A 25,635-nucleotide genomic window follows, 5' to 3' on the forward strand; every position below is an offset into this window, starting at 1 on the left:
AGCATTGCTCAGTCACTCAGTCGCTTGCGACTCTTTGCAACCCTATGGATTGTAACCCACCAGTTAGGGCAAATTCTGAACAAAAGATACAAAGAAACAAAAAAAAAACCCCAAAAAACCCAAACCCAACTGCCACTTTTGAAGAGCCTGTAGCAAAAGTAGGGTACTGAGCGTGCTCCCTGCACACAACAACATTAAGGAGTGGGCAAAACACCTAAGGCACCCCTCCAGCCAGACTCCTGGACACACCTCTACCCTCACCCTATATAAGGAACAAGCTTGCCCCACGTGGAGGAGTAAGCAAGCAAGTGAACTTGTTGTTTGTTCCCCTACTGCAGCAGGGGGTCCTAAAAAAGTCTTGCCTAAATTTCTTCTCTGGCCTCTAGTTTTTTTTTTTTTCCTCTAGTTTGTTTTTATTGATTTGGGAAGGCCAAGAACCTGTAAAATCTGTTACTTTTCTCAATATCTTAAAACTGTTACAGGCTGCACCTGACAAGGCTCAGAAATAGCCCCAGACTCTGGAGTCTGGGACAGAGCACACTATCTCCATGTGCAACCTTCCCTGGACAGTGGACAGCTTAACATCCATGGCATCTAGTGGCTGTCCAGCAGTTCCCTTCCCATTTCTCAAGTTGAGGTATTTCCACTCTATTTTCAGTTTTTCGAGTGACTTTATCATGAAAGGATGTGGGATTATGTCAAATGCTTTTTTTAATTGAGATGATCATGTGATTTTGGGCTTTATCCTATTAGCATGGTGTACAACATCGATTTTCAAGTTTAACCAAACTTGTGTTCCTGGGGTAAATCTCACTTGGTCATTGCTATGGACTGAATTCTGTCCCCTAAAATATATATGCTAAAGTCCCCAGACCTCAGAATGTGACTGAATTTGGAGATAGGGTTTGTAAAGGTGTAATTGGTTAAATGGAGGTCATTCGGATGACACTGATTCAATATCAGTTCAATATCAAATTCCTCTTATCAGCCCTCATAAGAGGAAAATTTGACACAGATTCAGATAGAGGGAAGGCGAGGAAACAAAATAACCATCTATAATCCAAGGAAAGAGGCCTTAGGAAAAAATCAACCTTACTGACATCTTGTTCTTGGACTTCTTAGCTTCTAGAATTGTGAGAAAATGAATTTCTTTTGTTTAAGCCACCCAGTCTGTGATACTTTGTTATGGCAGTCTTAGAAAACTAATACAGTCATTGCAGACAGTTCTTTTATATGTTACTGGATTGATTTAAGGACTTTTGCCTTTGAATTCATAAAGGACATTGGTCTGTAGTTATTTATTTTTTCTTGTGTTGTTTCCATCTAGTTTTTATATACTAGATGGATAATACTACTCTCATAGAATGAGTTTGGATGTATTCTCTTCTATTCTGGCTTTTTGGAAGAGTTTGAGAAGGATTGCTATTCATTCTTTGTAAAATGATTGGTAGACTTCAACAGTGAATCAATCTAGACCTGGATGTGTGTGTGTGTGTGTGTGTGTGTGTGTGTGTGTGTGTGTTTGAAGTGCTTTACTTACTAATTCAATCTCTTTACTTGTTATAGATTCATTCAGATTTTCTGTTTCTTTCTTATAAGGGTTTTGGGGGTTATGCTTAATTTTTATAACAGCATTATTGAGATATACTGTTACTGTTAGTCACTCAGTTGTGTCTGACTCTTTGTGACTCCATGGCCCATAGCCCACCAGACTCTTTGTCTATGGAATTTCTATGCAAGAATACTGGAGTGGGTTGCCATTCCATTCTCCAGGGGATCTTCCCCACCCAGGGATCAAACCCGGGTCTTCCACACTGCAGGCGGATTCTTTACTGTCTGAGCCACTAGGGAAGCCCCTTATTGAGATGTAATTCACATACTATTGAAAGTCGCTCAGTCGTGTCCAACTATTTGTGACCCCATGGACTATACAGTCCATGGAATTCTTCAGGCCAGAGTACTGGAGTAGGTAGCCTTTCCCTTCTCCAGGGGATCTTTCCAACCCAGGGATCGAAACCAGGTCTCCTGCATTGCGGGCAGATTCTTTACCTGCTGAGCCGCAAGGGAAGCCCTCATATACTATAGTAGTGACCTATTTATACAATTAAATGTCTATTTCTTCTTTGGTTAGTTTTGATCATTTTTGTCTTTCTAGGTCATCTAATTTTTTAGCATACAGTTGTTCATATCATTCTCTTATAGTCCTTTTTATATATAGGGATGTCCTCTCTTTCTTTCCTGATTTTAGCAATTTGAGTCTTCTTTTTCTTTGGTGAGTCTACCTAAAGGTATATTGATTTCCTGACCATTTCAAAGAACAAACTCTTGATTTCATTTATATTCTCCCTTTCTTCTGTATTGTCAATTTGATTTATTTCTGCTTTGATCTTTGATTTCTTTCCTTCTGCTCACTTTGGGTTTAGATCACTCGTCTTATTGTAGAAGGTTAGATTATTGATATGATATCTTTGTCCTTACTCTGCAATTTCTAAATTGATTCTCACTTAATACTCTTTAGTTGCTCTCACAATAAGGCACAATACTCCAGTAGCCCTTGGCTTGGCAACTTTATCTTGGATCCCTTACACTGGGTAAGCTGTCAGGGTGCCCAGACATAACACAGGTGTTCACAGACACCAGCATTCTGAAAATCTCCTGTGAACTTACACTGCCTTGAGTTGTTTATTCATTCTTCATTATTTGCTTGCTGTCTCCCTTTCCTCCAGACACTGAGTCTCATTTCTCCATTTTTCTTAGCATAGTGCTTGGCTCTGGAGTAAGCCCTCATCAGTTTTTACAGACTGACTGATAAACTGACCAGTGGACCCATCATGCTATGTGGTATCTGCCTATTCCCTTGGCCATATGCCTCTTATTAGAAGTTCAATGAAGGCAGGACCTTGTCTGCCTTGCTAGCTGAATCAGTCGAGACCAGTCAGTTTAAAAGAAAGCATTATAGGCATTTCAAGAAGGAAAAAAACCTAATGCTGGAATTAGTTATTGACTAATCTGTTTAAGGATTAGCAAGAAGAGATAAGAAAGCCTTCCTCAGTGATCAGTGCAAAGAAATAGAGGAAAACAACAGAATGGGAAAGACTAGAGATCTCTTCAAGAAAATTAGAGATACCAAGGGAACATTTCATGCAAAGATGTGTTCGACAAAGGACAGAAATGGTATGGACCTAACAGAAGCAGAAGATATTAAGAAGAGGTGGCAAGAATACACAGAAAAACTGTACAAAAAAATCTTCATGACCCAGATAATCACAATGGTGTGATCACTCACCTAGAGCCAGACATCCTGGAATGTGAAGTCAAGTGGGCCTTAGGAAGCATCACTACGAACAAAGCTAGTGGAGGTGATGGAATTCCAGTTGAGCTATTTCAAATCCTGAAAGATGATGCTGTGAAAGTGCTGCACTCAATATGTCAGGAAATTTGGAAAACTCAGCAGTGGCCACAGGACTGGAAAAGGTCAGTTTTCATTCTAATCCCAAAAAAAGGCAATCCCAAAGAATGCTCAAACTACTGCACAATTGCACTCATCTCACACGCTAGTAAAGTAATGCTCAAAATTCTCCAAGCCAGGCTTGAGCAATATGTAAACCATGAACTTCCAGATGTTCAAGCTGGTTTTAGAAAAGGCAGAGGAACCAGAGATCAAATTGCCAACATCCACTGGATCATCAAATAAGCCAGAGAGTTTCAGAAAAACATCTATTTCTGCTTTATTGACTATGCCAAAGCCTTTGACTGTGTGGATCACAATAAACTGTGGAAAATTCTGAAAGAGATGGGCATATCAGACCATCTGACCTGCCTCTTGAGAAACGTGTATGCATATCAGGAAGCAACAGTTAGAACTGGACATGGGACAACAGACTGGTTCCAAATAGGAAAAGGAGTATGTCAAGGCTGTATATTGTCACTTTGCTTATTTAACTTATATGCAGAGTACATCATGAGAAATGTTGGTCCGGAAGAAGCACAAGCTGGAATCAAGATTACTGGGAGAAATATCAATAACCTCAGATATGCAGATGACACCACCCTTATGGCAGAGAGTGAAGAGGAACTGAAAAGCCTCTTGATGAAAGTGAAAGAGGAGAGTGAAAAAGTTGGCTTAAAGCTCAACATTCAGAAAACTAAGATCATGACATCTGGTCCCATCACTTCATGGGAAATAGATGGGGAGACAGTGGAAACAGTGTCAGACTTTATTTTTTGGGGCTCCAAAATCACTGCGGATGGTGACTGCAGCCATGAAATTAAAAGATGCTTACTCCTTGGAAGGAAAGTTATGACCAACTTAGATAGCATATTAAAAAGCAGAGACATTACTTTGCCAACAAAGGTCCGTCTAGTCAAGGCTATGGTTTTTCCAGTGGTCATGTATGGATGTGAGAGTTGGACTGTGAAGAAAGCTGAGCACCGAAGAATTGATGCTTTTGAACTGTGGTGTTGGAGAAGACTCTTGAGAGCCCCTTGGACTGCAAGGAGATCCAACCAGTCCATCCTAAAGGAGATCAGTGCTGGGTGTTCATTGGAAGGACTGACACTGAAGCTGAAACTCCAATACTTTGGTCACCTCATACAAAATGTTGACTCATTGGAAAAGACCCTGATGCTTGGAGGGATTGGGGGCAGGAGGAGAAGGGGATGACAGAGGATGAGATGGCTGGAGGGCATCACTGACTCGATGGGCATGAGTTTGAGTAAACTCCGGGAGTTGGTGATGGACAGGGAGGCCTGGCATGCTGCGATTCATGGGGTCGCAAAGAGTCGGACACGACTGAGCGACTGAACTGAACTGAACTGAATCTGTTTAAGGTCTGGAGGAGCAAAGGTCAAGGACTATGGATACCACAAAGAAATTAGCACAGTGCAAGAACTGTGCCGAACCCATAGAGCTTTCCTGATACCCCAGTGCTGGAGACTGACAGGTAAGGGTGCAATTCAGGAAAGCTGCAGGTACCTCCACCCCTTAAGCCTGCAACTAGTCTGCCACCACCAATATTAGAGAAAGAATGCATTCCTTCTGGCCTCCACATCTTGCAGCAATGCCTCTCAGAGAGACTGTGATTAGAACCTTGCCTGCAAGTGGTTATGGGCATGAGAATGGGACCAAATGCAAACAAAACTCAGAAGTAATGACTTGCTTGAGTAAAGTGTGTTGGTCTTATGGGCATGCAATATTTTAGGAATGGCTGATACCTGCCTTTTATATTCTGACTCCCTTTATGGATCCCAATGGTAATTTATCATGGACTTATTTCTTTATCACTACTACTATTTTTTTTTTATTACTCAAAAATGGTTCATTTTTTATTTAGCTTTCTGACTCTGTGCTTGTGCTTTCAATACTTTCACAACGATCTTCTGCTCTTCAATAAGGAAAGCACGCTTGATTCTGTCGCGGACACATTTAGCACACATGGAACCACCATAGGCTCGGCTGACGTGTTTCTTCGTTTTAGACAACCTCATGAGAACTTTAGGTCTCACAGCACGAACGCCTCTAAGTCGGCCTGGGCACACACCACATGCGGATTTTGGTGCTTTCCCAACCTTCTTGGTGTAAAGGTAAACAATTCTATTACCAGGGGTTCAGGACAGCCTGGTTTTGTTAGAGGCTGTATTGTAGGACAGCCTATGGCGGTACGTCAGACGCTGCACCATCCTGAATGCCTCTAGATGCCGTCCCCGGAACTTCTTTATCACTACTACTATTTATTAAGTGCTTACATCACTATGCCTTCCAGTCGGTCTGCCAAATACTTTCCATTTATATATTCATTTAATTAATATTTGTTGAATGCTATGAGCCAGATAACTCTTCTGAGCCCTTAGAATATATCAGTGAACAAAGAGACAAACCTTGGTCCTTAGAACTAACCTTCTTGTGGTGGGGGAAGGGTAGATGATAACATAAAATGGCATGTTACTTAGCCTTCTACTCAAAGTGTGGTCCAGGACCTCAGGGTTTATTCTTGCCTTCCTTCTTGCTTACTTGCAACTTCTTTTTCTGACAGTGAAGAACCTGACTTCCAACGTCCTGTGTAGGTATTTTTATTTTTACCAGAATAGTGCTTTATTATAGGTCCCATCCTGTTTCTTACTTTTTTTCATTTGCACTGGTCAAGATCTGCCTATGTTGCTGTGTGTATATCTAGTCTCTTACTTCCAACTACAGCATACTATTTCATCATGTGTATCCCCCTGTCTTACTGACTTGCAACATTCTTTGCAGAAAAAAATATGTTACCACCAAAAAGAGCTTAAGCAAAGACCTCATCAACAGTCGCTAGGGAGAATCAACCTCAATGCCTTTGCAATCGCTGTTTCCTCAGCCTGGAATGCTCTTCCTCTAGCTTTTCCATGGCTATTTCTTTCCCACAATCCTTTGGATTTCAGCTCAAATGTAATCTTAGAGTTCTTTTCCCTGACAGGTTTCTATAAAAGTGTTCTCTCCTCCTTCTACCATGAAACATCCTATCACACGCTCAGATAATTCCTCTATTCTCTTTATGTCCTGGTCATTAGCTGAAAAATCTCATTTACTGATTTATTTACAAATGTACTGCCAGTCTCCCTCAACTCAAACATTGGCTTCTTTTTAAATTTCATTCTTACACTTTTTAATGTTCAGGATTCCATAAAATGTTGAGTTTCCAGAAAATAGGGTTAGTCTCAGGGCTGTCACATGAAGCTCCTTGGGTTGTGTGCTGCATATTTACATTGTATTCTGTTGTGATTGCTTAGGCTTCCAGGGAAAATTGCTAGGAGGCCTGGAGATGTGATTCCTGACTGGTCCTTCAGGAGCAACTCTCAGAGTCACATCTCCAAACCTGCCCATCTTGGAAGCCTGCTCTGCCAATCAGGAAGGTGGGGAGGGGAATCCGCTGGATTTATTCATTGGCACTTTCATCTCAGGATCTGGAAGCTGTCACTTGCCACCACCACCGCATGTGCCTCTCAGCTCCCAGGAAGCTAATGGTTGGTCACTGAGAAACTGGTACAGAAAAATCAACATCTCCATGACTACACTTGCCAGCATTTTTTTATGTCAATTTATTGAGGGCAAGGATTCTGTTGGCATTGTTCTCTTCTATGTTTCTAGCACCTAGAACAATTCTTGGCATTAAAGAATAACTGAATGAAAGAAAGGTAATGTTCTGGGCAATTCCAGATGACCTATAGGGAGGATATGTTTCATAACCAAGGTGAGTCAGACCAAATCAGAATATTTTACTTTCCCACTTGTCCCTTACTCAACAGAATTCGTCCCTACTCCTGATAGTGTTAGTGTTACACAGCAGGCTGTAAACAGAGGGGTATTTCTCAGAAGATAACATGGTTCAGTCCTTAACCCTTCCTCGTCCTGATTTTGTGACCTACCCTTAGGGCTTAGGCTATGGCAATAACTTGCAAGTAAAATCACCTGATAACTTGGAGTTTCTGTGATACTGGTGACATTATCTCCTCAGTGCAAGTGAAATGCAGTCTGTAGCAAAATGATGTTTTAAAGCTACAAAAGGTCTTTTGCCAATAAATAATCTACTAATGTTTGCAGAAACAACTCTCTAAACTTACAGTAGCATTGCTTTTAACTTTATTTATTTATTTATTTATTTATTTGGCTATGTTGGGTCAGTTGCGGCATGCAGGATCTTTGTTGCATCATGTGGGATCTTTTGCAGGACACAGTCTCTCTAGTTATGGCACATGGGTTCATTGTTCTGCAGCATGTGAGATCTTAGTTCCCTGACCAAGGATCGAACCTACATTCCCTGCATTTAAAGGCAGATTCTAACCACTGGACTGCCAGGGAAGTCTCTCTCCTTCACTTCTGAAGGATGTATTCACAAATATAGAATTTGGATATACATTTATGGGTGGTAAACTGAACCACAGATTAATCTTGGTCCATACCACTTCTTTCAGTGTCCTTGATGCTTCAAGTTTGCCCTTTTTCCCTTGACCATGTAGGTAGGACAATTGTCTAATCAGTGTATATAAATCTGTTGGCTTTCTTAAGAAGTCACATGGATGCCATAGAGATGTTCAAGTGTGCTGAACAGGCATTTTGAGAAAGCCTTAATACTCAGATCAGCCCTCCTTGTGAAACTGGGATGGAGTCATGGTGACTACCTCTTAAAGACAAGTTTTAAAGTTATGACTAAAAGGAGACATGAGGATTTTTCCACTTCTTTAAATAGTCTTGAAAACATGGTCAAGTTTGGGTTGGACTTGGTTTAGAATAAAGATGAAATGAAGCTACAAAGGAGCTTTTAAACACACCAGTAAGAAATGCCATGTATGAGGGCAGATGAAAACCTGAGTGATTTCTGTGCAGTATCCAGGGCAAACACAGGATTAAGACAAGTGTTTAGAAATCACTATGAGGTATGAAGAAGTTTAGTACATGCCACCTCAAAATATGCCACTTCAGTTACACTGATTATTTTTAGCTGAAGTCATCTGAAAGAGGAGAAGGCAATGGCACCCCACTCCAGTACTCTTGTCTGGAAAATCCCATGGACAGAGGAGCCTGGTAGTCCATGGGGTCTCAAAGAGTCAGACATGACTGAGCGACTTCACTTTCACTTTTCTGACAAAATAACTTTTTCTTAAATCCCTTTATTTGCCTAAAGACAGATCTTCTAAAAGGAACTCAATAGTCATAAATCCCCTCCTTGGAAGTTTCAACAACCAGGAAATATTGACTCTTACCACAGGAGAACTAGAAGTCCTTCAGTCATGTCTGACTCTTTGTGACCCCATGGACTGTAGCCTACCAGGCTCCTCCATCCATGGGATTCTCCAGGCAAGAATACCAGAGTGGGTTGCCATTTCCTTCTCCAGGAGATCTTCCTGACCCAGGGATTGAACCCAGGTCTCCCACATTGTAGGCAGACACTTTACCATCTGAGCCACCAGGGAAGTCAAGGAGAGCTAGAAGTCAACACCAAACCCAGACAAATCTGTCTCAAACTATCAAATGTCCCATCTATGCTTCTAAGGAGTCATTCATTTTTCCATAAATCATTTACTGTCTCCTAGACTGCCTATATCCTCCCTCCCCTATCCTCGGCAAAGTGGTATTATAAGATCTCAAGTCTCACTGTCTTTCTGAGTATATTTTTCTTATGATGCCCATGCTGAAATAATATTAAAAATTAAGGAGTGTATATACATTTTTTGTAAATATGAATGTTGTCAGTTTTTTTTCATTGACCTATGAAGTGTATATAGCTAAGAGAGTAGAGGGAAAGTCTTTGCTCCCCAACAGGTAAAAAGTAAGGACAATAGAGCAATTCAAGAATAGAGAAATACACAGCATCAAGCAAATATACCAGAGAGGGAAAAAATATGCGTGTGGATTTGGTGAAACTCCATAGTGCAGAGTTACCAGGGGAAAAAATTATGAATTAAAGAAAAGTTGGGGCTTCCCTGGTAGCTCAGAATGTGAAGAGTCCGCCTGCAAAGCAGGAGACCTGGGTTCCATCCCAGGGTTTGGAAGATCCCCTGGAGATGGAAATAGCTACCCACTCCAGTATTCTTGCCTGGAGAATTCCTTAGACAGAGGAACCTGGCGGGCTATATATTCCATGGGGTCGCAAAGAGTTAGACACGACTGAGCGACTAAAACACACACACACATACACACACTGTGGGTTCACTGCCCCGGTTTTCTGCGGAGACAGAGAGGGAAGGGGATGGTGCAAAGGGGCAGAGAGCTCCGGGTGGGCTTTCCTTGCAGAATAGCGCACTCTGCAAAAGGATCCCTGGAGGGCAGCGCCTTCCGAACCATTCAGGCCCTTCGGCTCTCTTCTTGGGAGTCCAGGAGGAGGCGGGGCTTGTCGGAGGGGCGGATCCCGAGGGTGGGGCAGAGTCGCTGGCAGCGGTTCTGTGGTACCCGGCAAGGGGCGGGGCCACGTTAGGGGTGGAACTGCGCTGGCAGTCGCTAATGTGCGTGCAGGCGAGGGGGCGGAGCTGTGCCTGGGCAGCTCAGGCCTGGCCTTGGATGTGGCAGAGGCGGCAGTGGGAGACCAACCCCCGAGGGGAGACCGAGGATAGGGCGCGGCGGGGAGGGGCGGGGTGGGACGGGACTGCTGTCTGCCAGGAGCTCCAGGCATCGAGTCCACCTGCCCGCCAGCTCGTGCTGCGGTCGATCCGCGGAGCCCGCGCCGGCCCGGGCCCATGGCGGCGTCGGGGGCCCTGTCTGTCGCGGCGGCAGCAGCGGCCCTGTCGGGCGTGGCAGTGCGGCTGGCGCGCTCAGCCGCGATGCGCGGCTCGTACGGTGCCTTCTGCAAGGGGCTCACTCGCACGTTGATCACCTTCTTCGACCTGGCCTGGCGTCTGCGCATGAACTTCCCCTATTTCTACATCGTGGCCTCGGTGATGCTCAACGTGCGCCTGCAGGTGCGGATCGAGTGAACGCCCACTACCACCTCCGCCCGGCCGCGATGGCAGGGGCATCAGCATGAAGGGTCATGGGGCCGCGGGCCGCCGGGACATGCCAGGGAAGGGGCGGCCCAGGCCTCTAGGCCCTAGACCTCCGCGGAGGACGCAGCCACAGAGCCCCGGCTCCGACCAGCCACGTCGCGGCCGGTGACGAACTGCACAGAAAACTAGCGAAAAGGGCCCTTTCCGTCGAACTCGAGAAAATTATCTGAGTGCAGCCGACCTGTTGCCTCACTTTGGCCGAAAGGGGGAGCAGAAGGAAGAAATTCTTCAATAGGAACATGAATGACTGACCCTGACCCAAAAGGTAGGAAACCAGAGGTTGGACTTGCTGGCTGGAGGGAGGCGGTTGCCATGATATCTAGATGTCCAGCCCCTGGGCGGCTTGGAGGAGGAAGGGACCCGTGGAAGCCAGCCTGGAAAGCTGCCGAGCCGAGGGTAGGCAAGGCAGGGTGCACACAGGCCCTCCGGACTCCCTTGTCATATTTCCAACTTGGGGATGAGAGGCGGCTGCCTGGGCATCTCCAAGGGTCAGCCCATCACCTCGGCCCATGGCCCCGGTAGTGTCACCTGAACACGGGGGAATGGAAGGAAATGGCCCCGGAGAGGCCCGGAAAAAGCCCTAGAAGAGAGCGCATGCTGGCCCACTTGTCCTCCACCCCTCAAGAGGCAGCCTGGAAGGATGGTTGTGTTCTTGGCCCAAGCCCAGGTCTGTCTCTTTCTCAGCCCTTCACAAGACTTCCTCCTGGTGGGTCTCTGGGACTGCTCTCTGCCTGCTCCTGCTGTCTCTGTTGCTCCTCTCCACCCTCCAAAGCTTTGCATCAGGGGACAGGGAAGAGTGGGAAAGACGTGTTCCTCCCAGCCCTGCCCCGTCTCAGCCACACTCCCTCCACCTCCTACCAGTGCCCTCCTGGTGCCACAGAATGCGCTGCTCCAGTCCTGGACAGCCTCCAGCAGTCCCTGTGTCCCAGAGGATTTGGGAAAGTAGGGGTCTCCTTCAGTGCAGGGCAGCTGTCAGGCTGGGTTGGGAGAGCAGTTGGAGAAGAGGCTTGTAGGGTAGGCGACAGCTGGGGAGACGGGGACATCTCTGGGTGAGGAGGCAACTCTCAAGTCCCCATGTTTTTCTTGCAGGAACTGGTGTTATAGAAGGTGAACTGCCCCTTCTGTGGTCTTGTCGAGAGTCAAATCCCTGCCTGGGGCACCCCTGACCCTAGAGCTGCCTGGGGGGCAGCCAAGAGAAGGGCCTGACCCCCGGAGGAGAGGAAGGGCCTTCCAGGCAGAGAGTCTGAGGGGAGGGGTGGCCTGGTGATCCAGTACTGGCGTGAGGAAGGAAGGATGGAGCTAGAGACACTCTGGGGGAGCTCTGTTCTCCCCACCTGCTGGGCTCTGGGAAGGGAGACATTTGCCCTTGTCACATAGATCAGAAGTGGAGGGGCTGAACCTGCCTCTGGGCCTGCATTCGCCACCTGCCCCCCAGTCTCTGGGAGACCTGGCACAGTGGGATGGGGGAGGGGAGCACAGGCTCCCAAGGGACCTAGAGAGAAAGGCCCGTGGTAGGGAAGGTGGGGTGTATGGCAAGTCACAGGGAAGAACCGGGGGACAGTCTGAGCTGGGATGGTCACAGGAGAGATGAGTCCCAGAACCCCTTGGGGAGCAAGGCCCTCACACACGGTCAGGCCTCCCCACCCCAATCCAAGCCCCACCCAAGGCTTAACCAGAGGTTCCTTGGTGTTGAGTGGCATAGGCCTCTCAATTTGGGTGGGGGTGTTGGCTGGCTCCTGGGGCCGAGTGTAATCGGAGGGAAGGGATACATGTGGGTGGAGTGGAGCTGAGATCCACGTGTGACCCCATGTCTCTGTCCCCAGGCTGCCCCTCCTGCTAGGATCACCCAGGAGCAGCTGCTCTGGATGGGCCTGCAGCGGTCCTGGCTGTGCTGCTGACTGGTGCACCAGGAGTGGCACTGAGGGGAGCCGGGAGAGGCCCTGGCCCTCACCCCTCATCCCAGATCCACATCTGCTCCCTCACTGATTGCTCGGGGTCCTGGTCCTCAGTTCCTGGGACTAAGAACCACAGCAGCCTGGTTGCCTCCGGGACAGAGGGGCAGAGCCTCACACCATGTGCCCTCCTCAACCACCCAGGTCCCAGCTGAAGATCTCTGCCTGCCTCACCCCGAGGCCTGAGGCAGCACCCAGGCTACCACATGTCCCCTGCAAATTCCCATAGACGGAAGGGTCCTGATGGCTTCCTCCTTTGTGCCAAGTTGCCTGGAAACCCCTGGTCCTGGTGGCTCCTCCTCCTCCCCAACTGTGTCCCTCCAGGACCACTTCCGGGAGCCTGCCAGCCTTTGGACTGCATCCCTGGAGCTCTGGGGACAGCCTCTGAGAGACTGTGACATGGGGCTGCAGGGGAGGAGAGGAGCGGAGGACCAGGGGCCTCCTTGGGGCTGATGCACAAATGTGTGCGCTTTTCAAGTTCATATCTCATCCTCTGGGTGACTGGATCCCCAGTTGTAGCCTCTTCCTGGGCCATTTTGAGAGGGCCTGCAGAGGGCACTAGGGAGGGTCTTTACTTAATATGTGTGTGCCAGTGTGTGAATGTGTGTGTGAGTGCGCATGTTGAGTGCATGTGTGAGTGTGAGGATGTGTGTGCAGGTTTGCATGCACATGCATGAGGGCTTGAGTGTGTGAGTGTGGGGATGTGTGTGTGGGTGTGTGAGTGTGGATCAGTGTGTGGATATGAGTGCAAATGCATGAGTGCACGGATGTCTGTGTGTGAATGTGCAGGTGTGAGAGTGTGTGTGTGGGTGTGAATACACATGTCAGTGTGAATGCATGTGTGTGAGTGCACTAGTGTGTGAGTGCTTATGCACACAGGAGTGGCTGTGCATTGCAGAAGGCGCTGAGCTGTTTAGTGGGTGTGCTCTGGGGGACGGGGCATCCTGTCCTCCCCAGGCTCCCAGCTCTGTTGGAGCTGCCTGGGCCCTGGGAGGCCGCTTCCCAAAGTGGAGAAAGTATGTTGGAGATTCAGGGGCCCCAGGCTCAGAGACCCATCATCATCTGCAGAGAATCCCCTCTCCCCATGGGGCTCTGGCTGGGGCTGTCTGCCCTGAAAGGTATTGGCCGTGGGAGGGGCATGGACACGTCCTCAGCATGTGTTCCTGCCACTGCTTTTCTTACCATTTTGATCTTGAGTAGTTTGCTGCTTCTGCTTTCCTGCTTCTTCCTCATCTCCTCACTGGGCCTCTGCTGCTCTCTATGCACTTTATTTATTTGCAGTCTCTTTTTCAGGTAGTGGAGGTTCTACACCATCACTGACTTGAATAAGACAGCTTTCCCTTTTATGTGTGTGATGAACTCTGCACCAGTCAGCGCAGTCTGGTCAGAGAAGTGTTCTTGTTGCCAGTGTTGTCAAATCTTGTGTCTATCTAAGTTAATAAAAAAACTATTTGAGTTCAATGAAAAAAAAACAGAGGCCTCTTGTTTCTGGTGTGGTGCCCCCTTGGAGGAGAGGGGCTGTTGGACCCCACTCTGGTGGCCAGAAGCTGGGGGAGGGGAGCATCCTGAGGGCTATAATTGGGTGGGGTCATGGCAGGAAACCAATGAATGTTATACTTCATATTAATAGAACAAAGGGATAATACATAATCATTCCAAAAGTTTTAAAAAATGGATTTGGTGAAATTCGATACCCATTCATGATTTTAAAATCTTTTAACAACATTGGAATTGTTAGGAACTCATTCTCGTGGCAAATAGTCTATAAAAAACCTCAGTGTACATAATATTTAATGGTAAAAGAATGTTCCTAATATTGGGAACAATTCATGGTGTCTACTATTGCCATTTCTATTCATCATTGTACTGGAAGCTTGAGCAAATGGAATAAGCCCCCTACCCTGACAAAATAAATCCATCTTGATTGGATAGGAAGAAATAAAGCTTTATTTATTCACAGATCATCCTGTACGGAGAAAATATCAAGTAAAGCACAGACAAAAAAGCTACTAGACCCATAAACAAATTTAGCAAGGCCAACAGGACACAATATCAACATCAAAATATCAATTATACTTGTACATACTGGCACCAAAAATTCCAAAAATGAAATTAAGAAAGCAACTGGATACACAATAGCCTTCAAAAGAATAAAACATTAGGGATAAATCCCATAAAATATGAATAAGACCTGCAAACTAAAAATTACTAAAAAATTATAAGACATAGCTGAGAAAATTTAAACTTAATAAAGGTAGTTCATGGATTGGGAGACTCAGTATGGCAACCTTCCCCAAGTTTATTTGTAGATTGAGCCCAATATCTACCAAAATCTCAGCTGAATTTCCTGTAGAAAATGGCAAGCTGATCTTAAAATGTATGCAGAATATACATTTATATCACCTTAAACAGCCAAAACATTTTGAAAAAGGAAAACAGAGTTGAAGGATTTATCATACCTATTTCAGAAGTCATAAAGTCACAGTAATCAAGACAGTATGAATCTTGGATAGTCATGTAGATCAGTGGAACAGATTGAGAAAGTATGAACAAATCCTTAAATTTATGATGAAATGGGTCTTCTATTATGGCAAAATACACATAACAAATGTTGCCATTTTAACCATTTTAAAGTATAGAATTCAGTAGCATGAAGAACATCCCCAATGTGTAACCATCACCATTATCTATTTCTAGAATATTTCCATCACCACAGATGAGAACACCATGTGCATTAAGTGTCAGTCTTCATTACCTCCCTACCCCACTCCTTGGCAAATACAAATATGCTTTCTGTCTCTATGTATATGCTTTTTATGGGTATTTCATACAAATGGAATCATATGATATGTAACCTTTTATGCCTGGCTTCTTTAACTTAGCGTAATATTTTGTAGTTCATACACATTATTGTATGTATCATTCACATTGTCTGTGGTACATTCACATTATTGTATGTTCCTTTTAATGGCTGAATAATATTCCATTTTATAGATATATGACATTTTATTTATCCATTCATATGTTCATGGACATTTGTGTTGTTTCTACCTTTTCACCATTGTGAATAGGGTTACTATGGACATTCAAGTACAAGTTTTGCTTGAACACCTGATTTCAATTTTGGGGGTCCACAACTAGGAGTAGAATTGCTGGATCACATGTTAATTCTGTGTTTAACTAATTGAAGAACCCACCAAACTGTTTTACATGGAGGCTGCACCATTTACAGTCCCACTTAATAATGTATGATGATTCCACACTTTCTCCAACAGTTATTTTTCTTTTCTAATTTATGGTTATCCTAGTATGTGTGACGGAGAAGGCAATGGCACCCCACTCCAGTACTCTTGTCTGGAAAATCCCATGGATGGAGGAGCCTGGTGGGCTGCAGTCCATGGGGTCGCTAAGAGTCAGACACGACTGAGCGACTTCCCTTTCACTTTTCACTTTCATGCACTGGAGAAGGAAATGGCAACCCACTCCAGTGTTCTTGCCTGGAGAATCCCAGGGACAGGGGAGCCTGGTGGGCTGCCATCTATGGGGTCGCACAGAGTCGGACACAATTGAAGCGACTTAGCAGCAGCAGCAGTAGCAATATTTGTGAAGCAGTAATTTTCATTTGCATTTCCCTAAGACTAATGATGTGAAATTGGACTTCCTGGTGGCTCAGACAGTAAAGAATCTGCCTGCAATGCAGGAGACCAGGGTTTGATCCCTAGGTTGGGAAGATCCCCTGGAGAAAGTAATGGCTACCCACTCCAGTATTCTTTTTTTTTTTTTAATTTATTTATTTTTATTAGTTGGAGGCTAATTACTTCACCACATTTCAGTGGGTTTTGTCATACATTGATATGAATCAGCCATGGATTTACACGTATTCCCCATCCCGATCCCCGCTCCCACCTCCCTCTCCACCCGATTCCTCTGGGTCTTCCCAGTGCACCAGGCCAGAGCACTTGTCTCATGCATCCCACCTGGGCTGGTGATCTGTTTCACCATAGATAGTATACATGCTGTTCTTTTGAAATATCCCACCCTCACATTCTCCCACAGAGTTCAAAAGTCTGTTCTGTATTTCTGTGTCTCTTTTTCTGTTTTGCATATAGGGTTATCGTTACCATCTTTCTAAATTCCATATATATGTGTTAGTATGCTGTAATGTTCTTTATCTTTCTGGCTTACTTCACTCTGTATAAGGGGCTCCAGCTTCATCCATCTCATTAGGACTGGTTCAAATGAATTCTTTTTAACGGCTGAGTAATATTCCATTGTGTATATGTACCACAGCTTCCTTATCCATTCATCTGCTGATGGGCATCTAGGTTGCTTCCATGTCCTGGCTATTATAAACAGTGCTGCGATGAACATTGGGGTGCCTGGAGAATTTCACGGACAGAGGAGCCTGGTGGTCTATAGTCCCTGGAATTGCAAAGAGTTGGACGTGACTGAGCAACTGACACTATCAATGATGTGGAGCATCTACTCATTTATTTGGTAGCCATTTATATGTTTTCTTTGCAGAAATATTAGTAATTTGGGATAAATTTGACAAAATTTCTGGAAGACCTGTATACTGAAAATTACAGAAGGAATTAAATAATACAAACATAAATAAATTGACTGATATATCATGCTCACAGATTTGAACACTCAATATTGCTGAATGTGAGCTCTAGAAAACTGACCTATAGATTCAATGCATTCCCAATGAAGCAACAGTTCAGTTCAGTTCAGTCGCTCAGTCATGTCCGACTCTTTGCAACCCCATGAATCTCAGCACGCCAGGCCTCCCTGTTCATCACCAACTCCTGGAGTTTACTCAAACTCATGCCCATCGAGTCAGTGATGCCATCCAGCCATCTCATCCTCTGTCGTCCCCTTCTCCTCCTGCCCCCAATCCCTCCCAGCATCAGGGTCTTTTCCAATGAGTCAACTCTTCGCATGAGGTGGCCAAAGTAATGGAGTTTCAGCTTCAGCGTCAGTCCTTCCAATGAACACCCAGCACTGATCTCCTTTAGGATGGACTGGTTGGATCTCCTTGCAGTCCAAGGGACTCTCAAGAGTCTTCTCCAACAACACAGTTCAAAAGCATCAATTATTCGGCGCTCAGCTTTCTTCACAGTCCAACTCTCACATCCATACACGACCACTGACCACTGGAAAAACCATAGCCTTGACTAGACGGACCTTTGTTGGCAAAGTAATGTCTCTGCTTTTTAATATGCTATCTAAGTTGGTCATAACTTTCCTTCCAAGGAGTAAGCGTCTTTTAATTTTATGGCTGCAGTCACCATCCGCAGTGATTTTGGAGCCCAAAAAAATAAAGTCTGTTTCCTGTTTCCCTGTTTCCACTGTCTCGCTATCTATTTCCCATGAGGTGATGGGACCAGATGCCATGATCTTAGTTTTCTGAATGTTAAGCTTTAAGCCAACTTTTTCACTCTCTTTCACTTTCATCAAGAGGCTTTTTAGTTCCTCTTCACTCTCTGCCATAAGGGTGGTGTCATCTGCATATCTGAGGTTATTGATATTTCTCCCAGCAGTCTTGATTCCAGCTTGTGCTTCTTCCAGCCCAGCATTTCTCATGATGTACTCTGCATATAAGTTAAATAAGCAAGGTGACAATATACAGCCTTGACATACTTCTTTTCCTATTTGGAACCAGTCTGTTGGTCCATGTCCAGTTCTAACTGTTGCTTCCTGACCTGCATACAGGTTTCTCAAGAGGCAGGTCACAGGACTTTTAAAATAAATTGACAAAGTGATTCCACTTTTCCATAGAAATACAAAAGACTAAGGAGAGCCAAAATTTTTGAAAAAGAACAAAGATGCAGGATTTATACTACTTCATTTCAAAACTTGGTATAGATCAACAATAATCCAGTGTGATCTTGGTATAAAGATAGATTTACAGATCGATGGAACAGAACAGAGAGTTCACAATATACTCAAAACTATATGGACGATTGCCTTTTTAAAAAATTAATTTATTTATTTTAATTGGAGGCTAATTTATGAAGTGGATGAAACTGGAGCCTATTATACAGAGTGAAGTAAGTCAGAAAGACGATTGCCTTTTGACTGAAATGTAAATTCAGTACAACAGAGAAAAATAACATTTTCATCAAAATATTGGAAACATTGGAAAAGCACATCTTTAAAATAAAAAAAACTCACATAACATACAAAAATTAATTAGATATCATGACATACATATGAGACAAAGCCAAAATACATGCCACCGGCAAAGTACTGCAGTTCAGTGTCCCACTTTGGGTTGCCTGTTCTTATAATAAAAAGATTCTATCACCCTGGGAATCACAGTGAAATGGCTAAAGCAGAGGCTCAACAACCTCACATTGACATCTCCTCCCCCTGCTACCTTCCTGTTCCCCAAGACCTCTCTTCTCTTTCTTCTCTTGCCCTTAACAAAACTAGCTGTGCATGGTGACTGTCCCTGTCACTGAAGGCCTTGGCAACACAACACCCTTCGGGTTTTCTGATGTAGTTCAAGTGATCAACCAGCAGAAGGCGCTGCTCCACTAGCATAGAAATCGGAAGCACATAATCAATTCATAGGTTCTTAATCGCTCAATATTGCACCTCATAAAACTCGATAACCTAGTGGATCAGCCAATTCTGTAGTCTATGCTTGCTTGCTACTCAAAGTGTGGTCCAGGGACCAGCAGCATCAGCATCACCTGGGAACTTGTGACTCTGAATCCTCCACCAAAGACCTATTGAATCAGGACTTTCTCTTTCATAATACGTCTAGTGATTCCAGTGCACATTACAGTTTGAGAAGCACTGCTCCCTGGAAGCTTGAGGGCCAAGAGGTTGACGTAAGTGAACTGTGTTTTACAAACAAACTAAGGAAGATTCATAATGATGTACCCAAGGCTACACAACTAGTGGGTGGGAGATCCAAGGTAGCAGCCAGGTTTCCTGACTTTCAGCTTAGGCTTTTCTGTACTATTCTGGTCAGTTGCACCCTGTGGCAGATTCCCCTCTCATCCCAGAGGATAAGTTCATGCCTTGTTTCTGGGACAAAGCCCCTGTCACATGTCCTTGCATCTAAATCCATGACTTGTGGGACTTCCCTGGAGGTCCAGTAGTTAAGATTTCACCCTCGGGGGCTCCCCAGGTGGTTCATTGGTTGAGAATCAGCCTGCCAGTGCATGACATGTGGCCTCGATCCCTGGTCCGGGAAGATTCCACTTTCCACGGAGCAATGAAGCTGGACTCCACAACTATGGAAGCCCTGGTGCCCTAGGTCCTGTGCTCTGAAACAAGAGAAGTCATGGCAATGAGAAGTCTGAACACTGCAAAAAAGAGTATCCCTGACTCACCGCAGCCAGAGAAAGGCCCCCCACAGCAACAAAGACCCAGCACAGCCAAAGTAAATATATAAATAAAAAATTATAAAGAACCAATGAATTGATTGTGTGCTTCCAATATCTATGTTAGTGGAGCATCGTCATCTGCTGGTTGATTCCTTGAACTACATCAGAAAGCCCTTGGTGTGTTGTGTTTCTAAAGGCTTCACCACAGACACAGTCACTGCTGCACTGTGGCCTTATCAAAAGCCAGTTTTGATAAGCTCAAGAGAAGAAAGAGAAGATAGCTCTTGGGGTACAGGAAGGGAGTGGGGGTGGTGGTGGATGTCAATGTGAGGCTATAGAATCTTGTATAACTCGAAAATATATTTGACCAGCATCTTCTACTGGTGGATTCCTTGAACTGCATCAGAAAGGTCTGGGGGAGATGTGTTCCCAAGGCCTCAACAACAGGGACAGTCATCTGAGAAGAGCCAGTTTTGATAAGGGCAAGAGGAGAAAGAGAAGTGAGGTCTTGGGGCACAGCCTAGGAGTGGGAGGAGCAGATGTCAATGTGAGGCCGTAGAGCCTAGTATAACTCGATAACCTAGTGTAGCAACGCCATCTGCTGGTGTATCTCATGCACTACATCAGAAAGCCCTGGGGGGTGTTGGCAACTCATTTTACATCAATCAATGAACACTGACCAAGGGGAACACTGACCACGTGGAAGCAGTCTATCCGCTAGGATCAGTCTTTGTTAGTGATCAGCTTTTTCAGAGCTGATCAGACGAGCTCCACAGTCTCAGGACCTCAAAAGGCAAGGCACTGGCTGAAGCTTGTGAAGGTGTGATGACTAAAGTTCTGCCTCTGACCTTCCATCCACACCAGCAGTGAGAGCCCTTGAGCCACTTCTGTCATGTATGCTTGCTTGCTACTCAAAGTGTGGTCCCGGGACCAGCAGCATTAGCATCACCTGGGAATTTCTGACTCTGAGGCCTCCATCACAGGCCTATTGAACCAGGACTTGCACTTTCATAATGTACCTGGTGATTCCAGTGCACATTAAAGTTTGAGAAGCACTACTCCCTGGTAGCTTGAGGGCTGAGAGGTTAACATAAGTGAACTGTATTTTACTCACAATGATGTACAAAAGCCACAGAACTAGGAGGTGGGAGATTCAAGGTTAGCAGCCAGATTGCCTGATTTTCAGCTCAGGCATTTCTTCACAATTCTGGTCAGTTGCACTCTGTTCATGCTTTGTTTCTTGGACCAAGCTCCCGTCGTATGTCTTTGCATCTAAATCTATGACCTGGGGGGACTTCCATGGTGGTCCAGTAGTTAAGACTTCACCTTCCAGGTCTTCCCTTGGGGTCCAGTGGTTAAGATTCCACCTGCCAGTGCATGGGACAGAGGTTCAATTTCTGGTCCAGGAAGACCCCATAGGCTATGGGGGAACTAAACCAGGGCACCACAACTATTGAAGCCATCACACCGTAGGGCCTGTGCTAGGAAACAAGAGAAGTAACAGCAATGAGAAGCTCATGAAATTGAACCAGGAGAAGCCCTGGATCACTGCAACTAGAAAAAAGCCCGCTGAAGCAAGGATGACCCATCACAGTCAAATAAATACATAAATAAAAAATTAAAAGGAACCTATTAACTGATTATGTGCTTCTGATTTCTATGCTAGTGGAGAAGAGCCATCTGCTGGTGGATTCCTTGAATTACATCAGAAATCCCTTGGAGTGTTGTGTTGCTAAGGTCTTCAGACACAGAGACAGTCACCCTTGCACAATTTTGATATGGAGAAGAGAAGAAAAAGAGAGGTCTTGAGGCACAAGAAGGGAGTGGGAGTAGATATCATTGTGAGACTGTGGAGCCAAGTAGAACTCGAAGAGCTAGTGAATCAGTGCCTTCTGATGGTGTATTCCTTGAACTAAATCTGAAAGCCATGGAGGTATTGTGTCAACAAGGCTTTCAGCGACAGGGAGAGTCACTCCTGCACAGTCACTTTTGATCAGGGCAAGAGAAGAAAGAAAAGACAGGTCTCGGGGCACAGGAAGGGAGTGGGAGAGTAAATGTCAATGTGCGGCTGTAGAACTGCATAGAATTCAGAAAATGTAGTGGAGCAGCACCATCTGCTAGTGGATTCGTCGAACTAAATCAGAAAAGCCTGTGGGTATTATGTTGCCAAGGCCTTCAGTCACAGGGACAGTTCCTCCTGCACACCCAATTTTCAGAAGAGCAAGATAAGAAAGAGAAGAGAGGTCTTGGGGTACAGGAAGAAAGTAGGGGGAGTATATGTCAATGTGAGACTGTAGATCCTTATATAACTGGAAAACCTACTGGGGCAGCGCCATCTGCATGTGGAATTCTTGAAGGACATCATAAAGCCTTGTGGGTGTTGTGTGTCCATGACCTTCAGGTACAGCAACAGTCATCCAGCACAGACAGTTTTGATATGGGCAAGATAAGAAAGAGAAGGGGGGTGGTCCCAAGATAGTGGAGGAAAAGGATAGGGGTACCACTTTCTCACCCACAAATTCATCAAAAGATCATTTGAATGTTGAGCAACTTCCACAAAATAACTTCTGAACACTGGCAGAGGACACCAGGCACCCAGAAAAGCAGCCCAATCTATTCAAAAGGAGGTAGGACAAAATATAAAAGATGAAAACAGACAAAAGATTTAGGGACAGAGACCTGTCCTGGAAAGGGAGTCGTGAAGGTGAAGTTTCCACATAGTAGAAAATCCTTTCATAGGTGTGTCTGTGGGGAGTTTTGGGATCTTATAGGGCAACATAACAGGACGGGGGGGGATACCCTACAGAATATGCACCTAACCACAACTACAAGCAGAGATGGAGAAGTGGCACAGACATTCACTTCCACCACCAGCAAGTGGGGGCTGGGCTGGGAGGTATGGGCTGCATCATCGGTCCTTAGGGTAAGGATCGGGCCTGAATGCCCTGAGGACAATCTGAGGAAGCCAATGTGAGATAGCTACCTAAACCGTGGGATTGCTAGAGAGATGAAAAAAAGATAAAAAATCTTTCCTGTGAAAGGCTCTAAGGCCACACAATGACCCCCGGTGTGCTCACAGAACAAAGGATTGAGCGAATACCAAATGAGAGCAAGCCAGCTGCCCTTTAGGGCCCTCCCTCCCCAATGCCAGAGAGGCAGGTGTGTGACAGCCAGAGCCAGAAGGCAAGGGGCTGCTGCAATCTCGGCCCTAGAGACTGCATCTTCCATCAAACTATGAGCAGGCTCCCAGTTGCTAATCATGTCTTCCTGGGATCCTGGACAGTTCACATCTGCCAGGTGTGTCACAGCCTGAGATCAGCTCCCCAGAGGAGATACATAGCACACCTGGGGTTGTGCTCTCAAGTGCACCTAGGAAACCAAGTGGCCAGGACCAGGGAGGTGCACAAGATGCATGGCCCACCTGGGACAGTGCGCTCACCAAGCACCCAGTCACCTGAGCTGCTCGGACCTGGGAAAGGCACAAAACTCACAGCCCATCTGGGTCTGTGCCCATGCAGAGCACCCAAGAACCTGAGCGGCTTAGACCTGGGAAGTGCATAAAATGCAGGGCCCACTTGGGACAATGCCCTTGTAGAGCACCCTGGAGCCTGAGCAGGGTGGACCCAGGAAGTACAAGCTGCCTTGAGCTGTGGCAAACCCAGTGTGGTCCATCCACTGCAAGCGCTCCCCACACATGCCAGTGGTATTTGTTTGCAGTGTCCCTCCCTCCCCACAACACAACTGAAGAAGTGAATCTAAAAAAGTGACCACTTTCACCCCCTTGTATCAGGGCAGAAATTAGACATGGAGGATAATTGAAAACAGAGGAAGTCAAAATAAACAAAGAAGGGGGAACCACTCTGGAAGTGACAAGTGCAACAGATTAAAACCCTGCAGTTAATGTTGAGACTGTGCACTTGAGAGGCACCTATAGACCTTGAAAACAAGGTCTCAAGCCAGAGATAAGCCAGAATATATATAAGATACATATGCCAGATATACAAGCCAGAATAAGGGGTTATCTGACACTGAACTGACCCCACACTGCCCACAAAAGCTCCAGAGAAATGCCTAGATAAATTTTTACTATTATCATTTATTGACTTTAAAAATTTTGATTCTTTTTACTCCTTTAACTTTCATTTTTATAGCCTACTATTACCTTTCTTTTAAAAAAAAAAACTATATTTTTTTCATTTATTTTTATTAACTGGAGGCTAATTACTTTACAATACTGTAGTGGTTTTTGCCATACATTGATATGAATCAGCCATGGATTTACATGTGTTCCCCATCCCGATCCCCCCTCCTGCCTCCCTCCCCATCCCATCCCTCTGGGTCTTCCCAGTGCACCAGCCCTGAGCACTTGTCTCATGTATCCAACCTGGGCTGGTGATCTGTTTCACCCTTGATAGTATACTTGTTTCAATGCTATTCTCTCAGAACATCCCACCCTCGCCTTCTCCCACAGAGTCCAAAAGTCTGTTCTGTACATCTGTGTCTCTTTTTCTGTTTTGCATATTGGGTTATCATTACCATCTTTTTAAATTCCATATATATGCATTAGTATACTGTATTGGTCTTTATCTTTCTGGCTTACTTCACTCTGTATAATGGGCTCCAGTTTCATCCATCTCATTAGAACTGATTCAAATGAATTCTTTTTAATGGCTGAGTAATATTCCATGGTGTATATGTACCATAGCTTCCTTATCCATTCATCTGCTGATGGTCATCTAGGTTGCTTCCATGTCCTGGCAATTATAAACAGTACTGCGATGAACATTGGGGTGCACGTGTCTCTTTCAGATCTAGTTTCCTCGGGGAACAAATCATAGAAGAAATCAAAATATGCATAGAAACGAATGAAAATGAAAACACAACAACCCAAAACCTATGGGACACTGTAAAAGCAGTGCTAAAGGGAAGGTTCATAGCAATACAGGCTTATCTCAAGAAACAAGAGAAAAGTCAAATAAATAACCTAACTCTACACCTAAAGCAACTAGAGAAGGAAGAAATGAAGAACCCCAGGGTTAGTAGAAGGAAAGAAATCTTAAAAAATAGGGCAGAAATAAATGCAAAAGAAACAAAAGAGACCATAGCAAAAGTCAGCAAAGCTAAAAGTTGGTTTTTTGAAAAGGTAAATAAAATTGACAAGCCATTAGCCAGACTCATCAAGAAACAAAGGGAGAAGAACCAAATCAACAAAATTAGAAATGAAAATGGAGAGATCACAACAGAGAACTCTGAAATACAAAGGATCATAAGAGACTACTACCAGCAGCTCTATGCCAATAAAATGGACAACTTGGATGAAATGGACAAATTCTTAGAAAAGTATAACTTTCCAAAACTGAACCAGGAAGAAATAGAAGATCTTAACAGACCCATCACAAGCACGGAAATCGAAACTGTAATCAGAAATCTTCCAGCAAACAAAAGCCCAGGACCAGATGGCTTCACAGCTGAATTCTACCAAAAATTTAGAGAAGAGCTAACACCTATCTTACTCAAACTCTTCCAGAAAATTGCAGAAGAAGGCAAACTTCCAAACTCATTGTATGAGGCCACCATTACCCTAATACCAAAACCAGACAAAGATGCCACAAAAAAAGAAAACTACAGGCCAATATCACTGATGAACATAGATGCAAAAATCCTTAACAAAATGCTAGCAAACAGAATCCAACAACATATTAAAGAAAACTATTTAAAAAAATTAATTCCAAAGGCAGTTGTTCCTAAAATTTCAATCACTTAAGTACACCCACAAAACAAAAATATGGAGTTCTTCATTCCCCCTCAACTTGGATTTACCCAGTTAT

General features: G+C 44.8%; 1 protein-coding gene and 1 pseudogene across 4 annotated transcripts in view; one reads left to right on the top strand and one right to left on the bottom strand.

Annotated features, from left to right (window-relative positions):
• Window positions 1-5,292: 5,292 nt before the first annotated feature.
• On the bottom strand, window positions 5,293-5,703 carry LOC133053144 (large ribosomal subunit protein eL34-like; annotated as a pseudogene).
• Window positions 5,704-10,203: 4,500 nt separating this feature from the next.
• Window positions 10,204-25,635, top strand: part of LOC133051970 (small integral membrane protein 10-like protein 2A) — a 47,783-nt gene continuing 32,351 nt past the window's right edge. For 2 of the 4 annotated variants that reach the window (XM_061136655.1, XM_061136656.1), the window contains exon 1: window positions 10,204-10,774. In XM_061136655.1, coding sequence (XP_060992638.1) covers window positions 10,204-10,440 — 237 coding nt within the window. In that variant the 3' untranslated portion in view covers window positions 10,441-10,774. Of the gene's footprint in view, window positions 10,775-12,332; window positions 14,492-19,608; window positions 19,902-25,635 lie in introns of those variants that run through there. The other 2 variants (XM_061136657.1, XR_009691976.1) reach the window with 2 other exon arrangements.

Source organism: Dama dama, chromosome X (genome assembly GCF_033118175.1).
Source record: "Dama dama isolate Ldn47 chromosome X, ASM3311817v1, whole genome shotgun sequence".
Classification (NCBI taxonomy): Eukaryota; Metazoa; Chordata; class Mammalia; order Artiodactyla; family Cervidae; genus Dama; species Dama dama.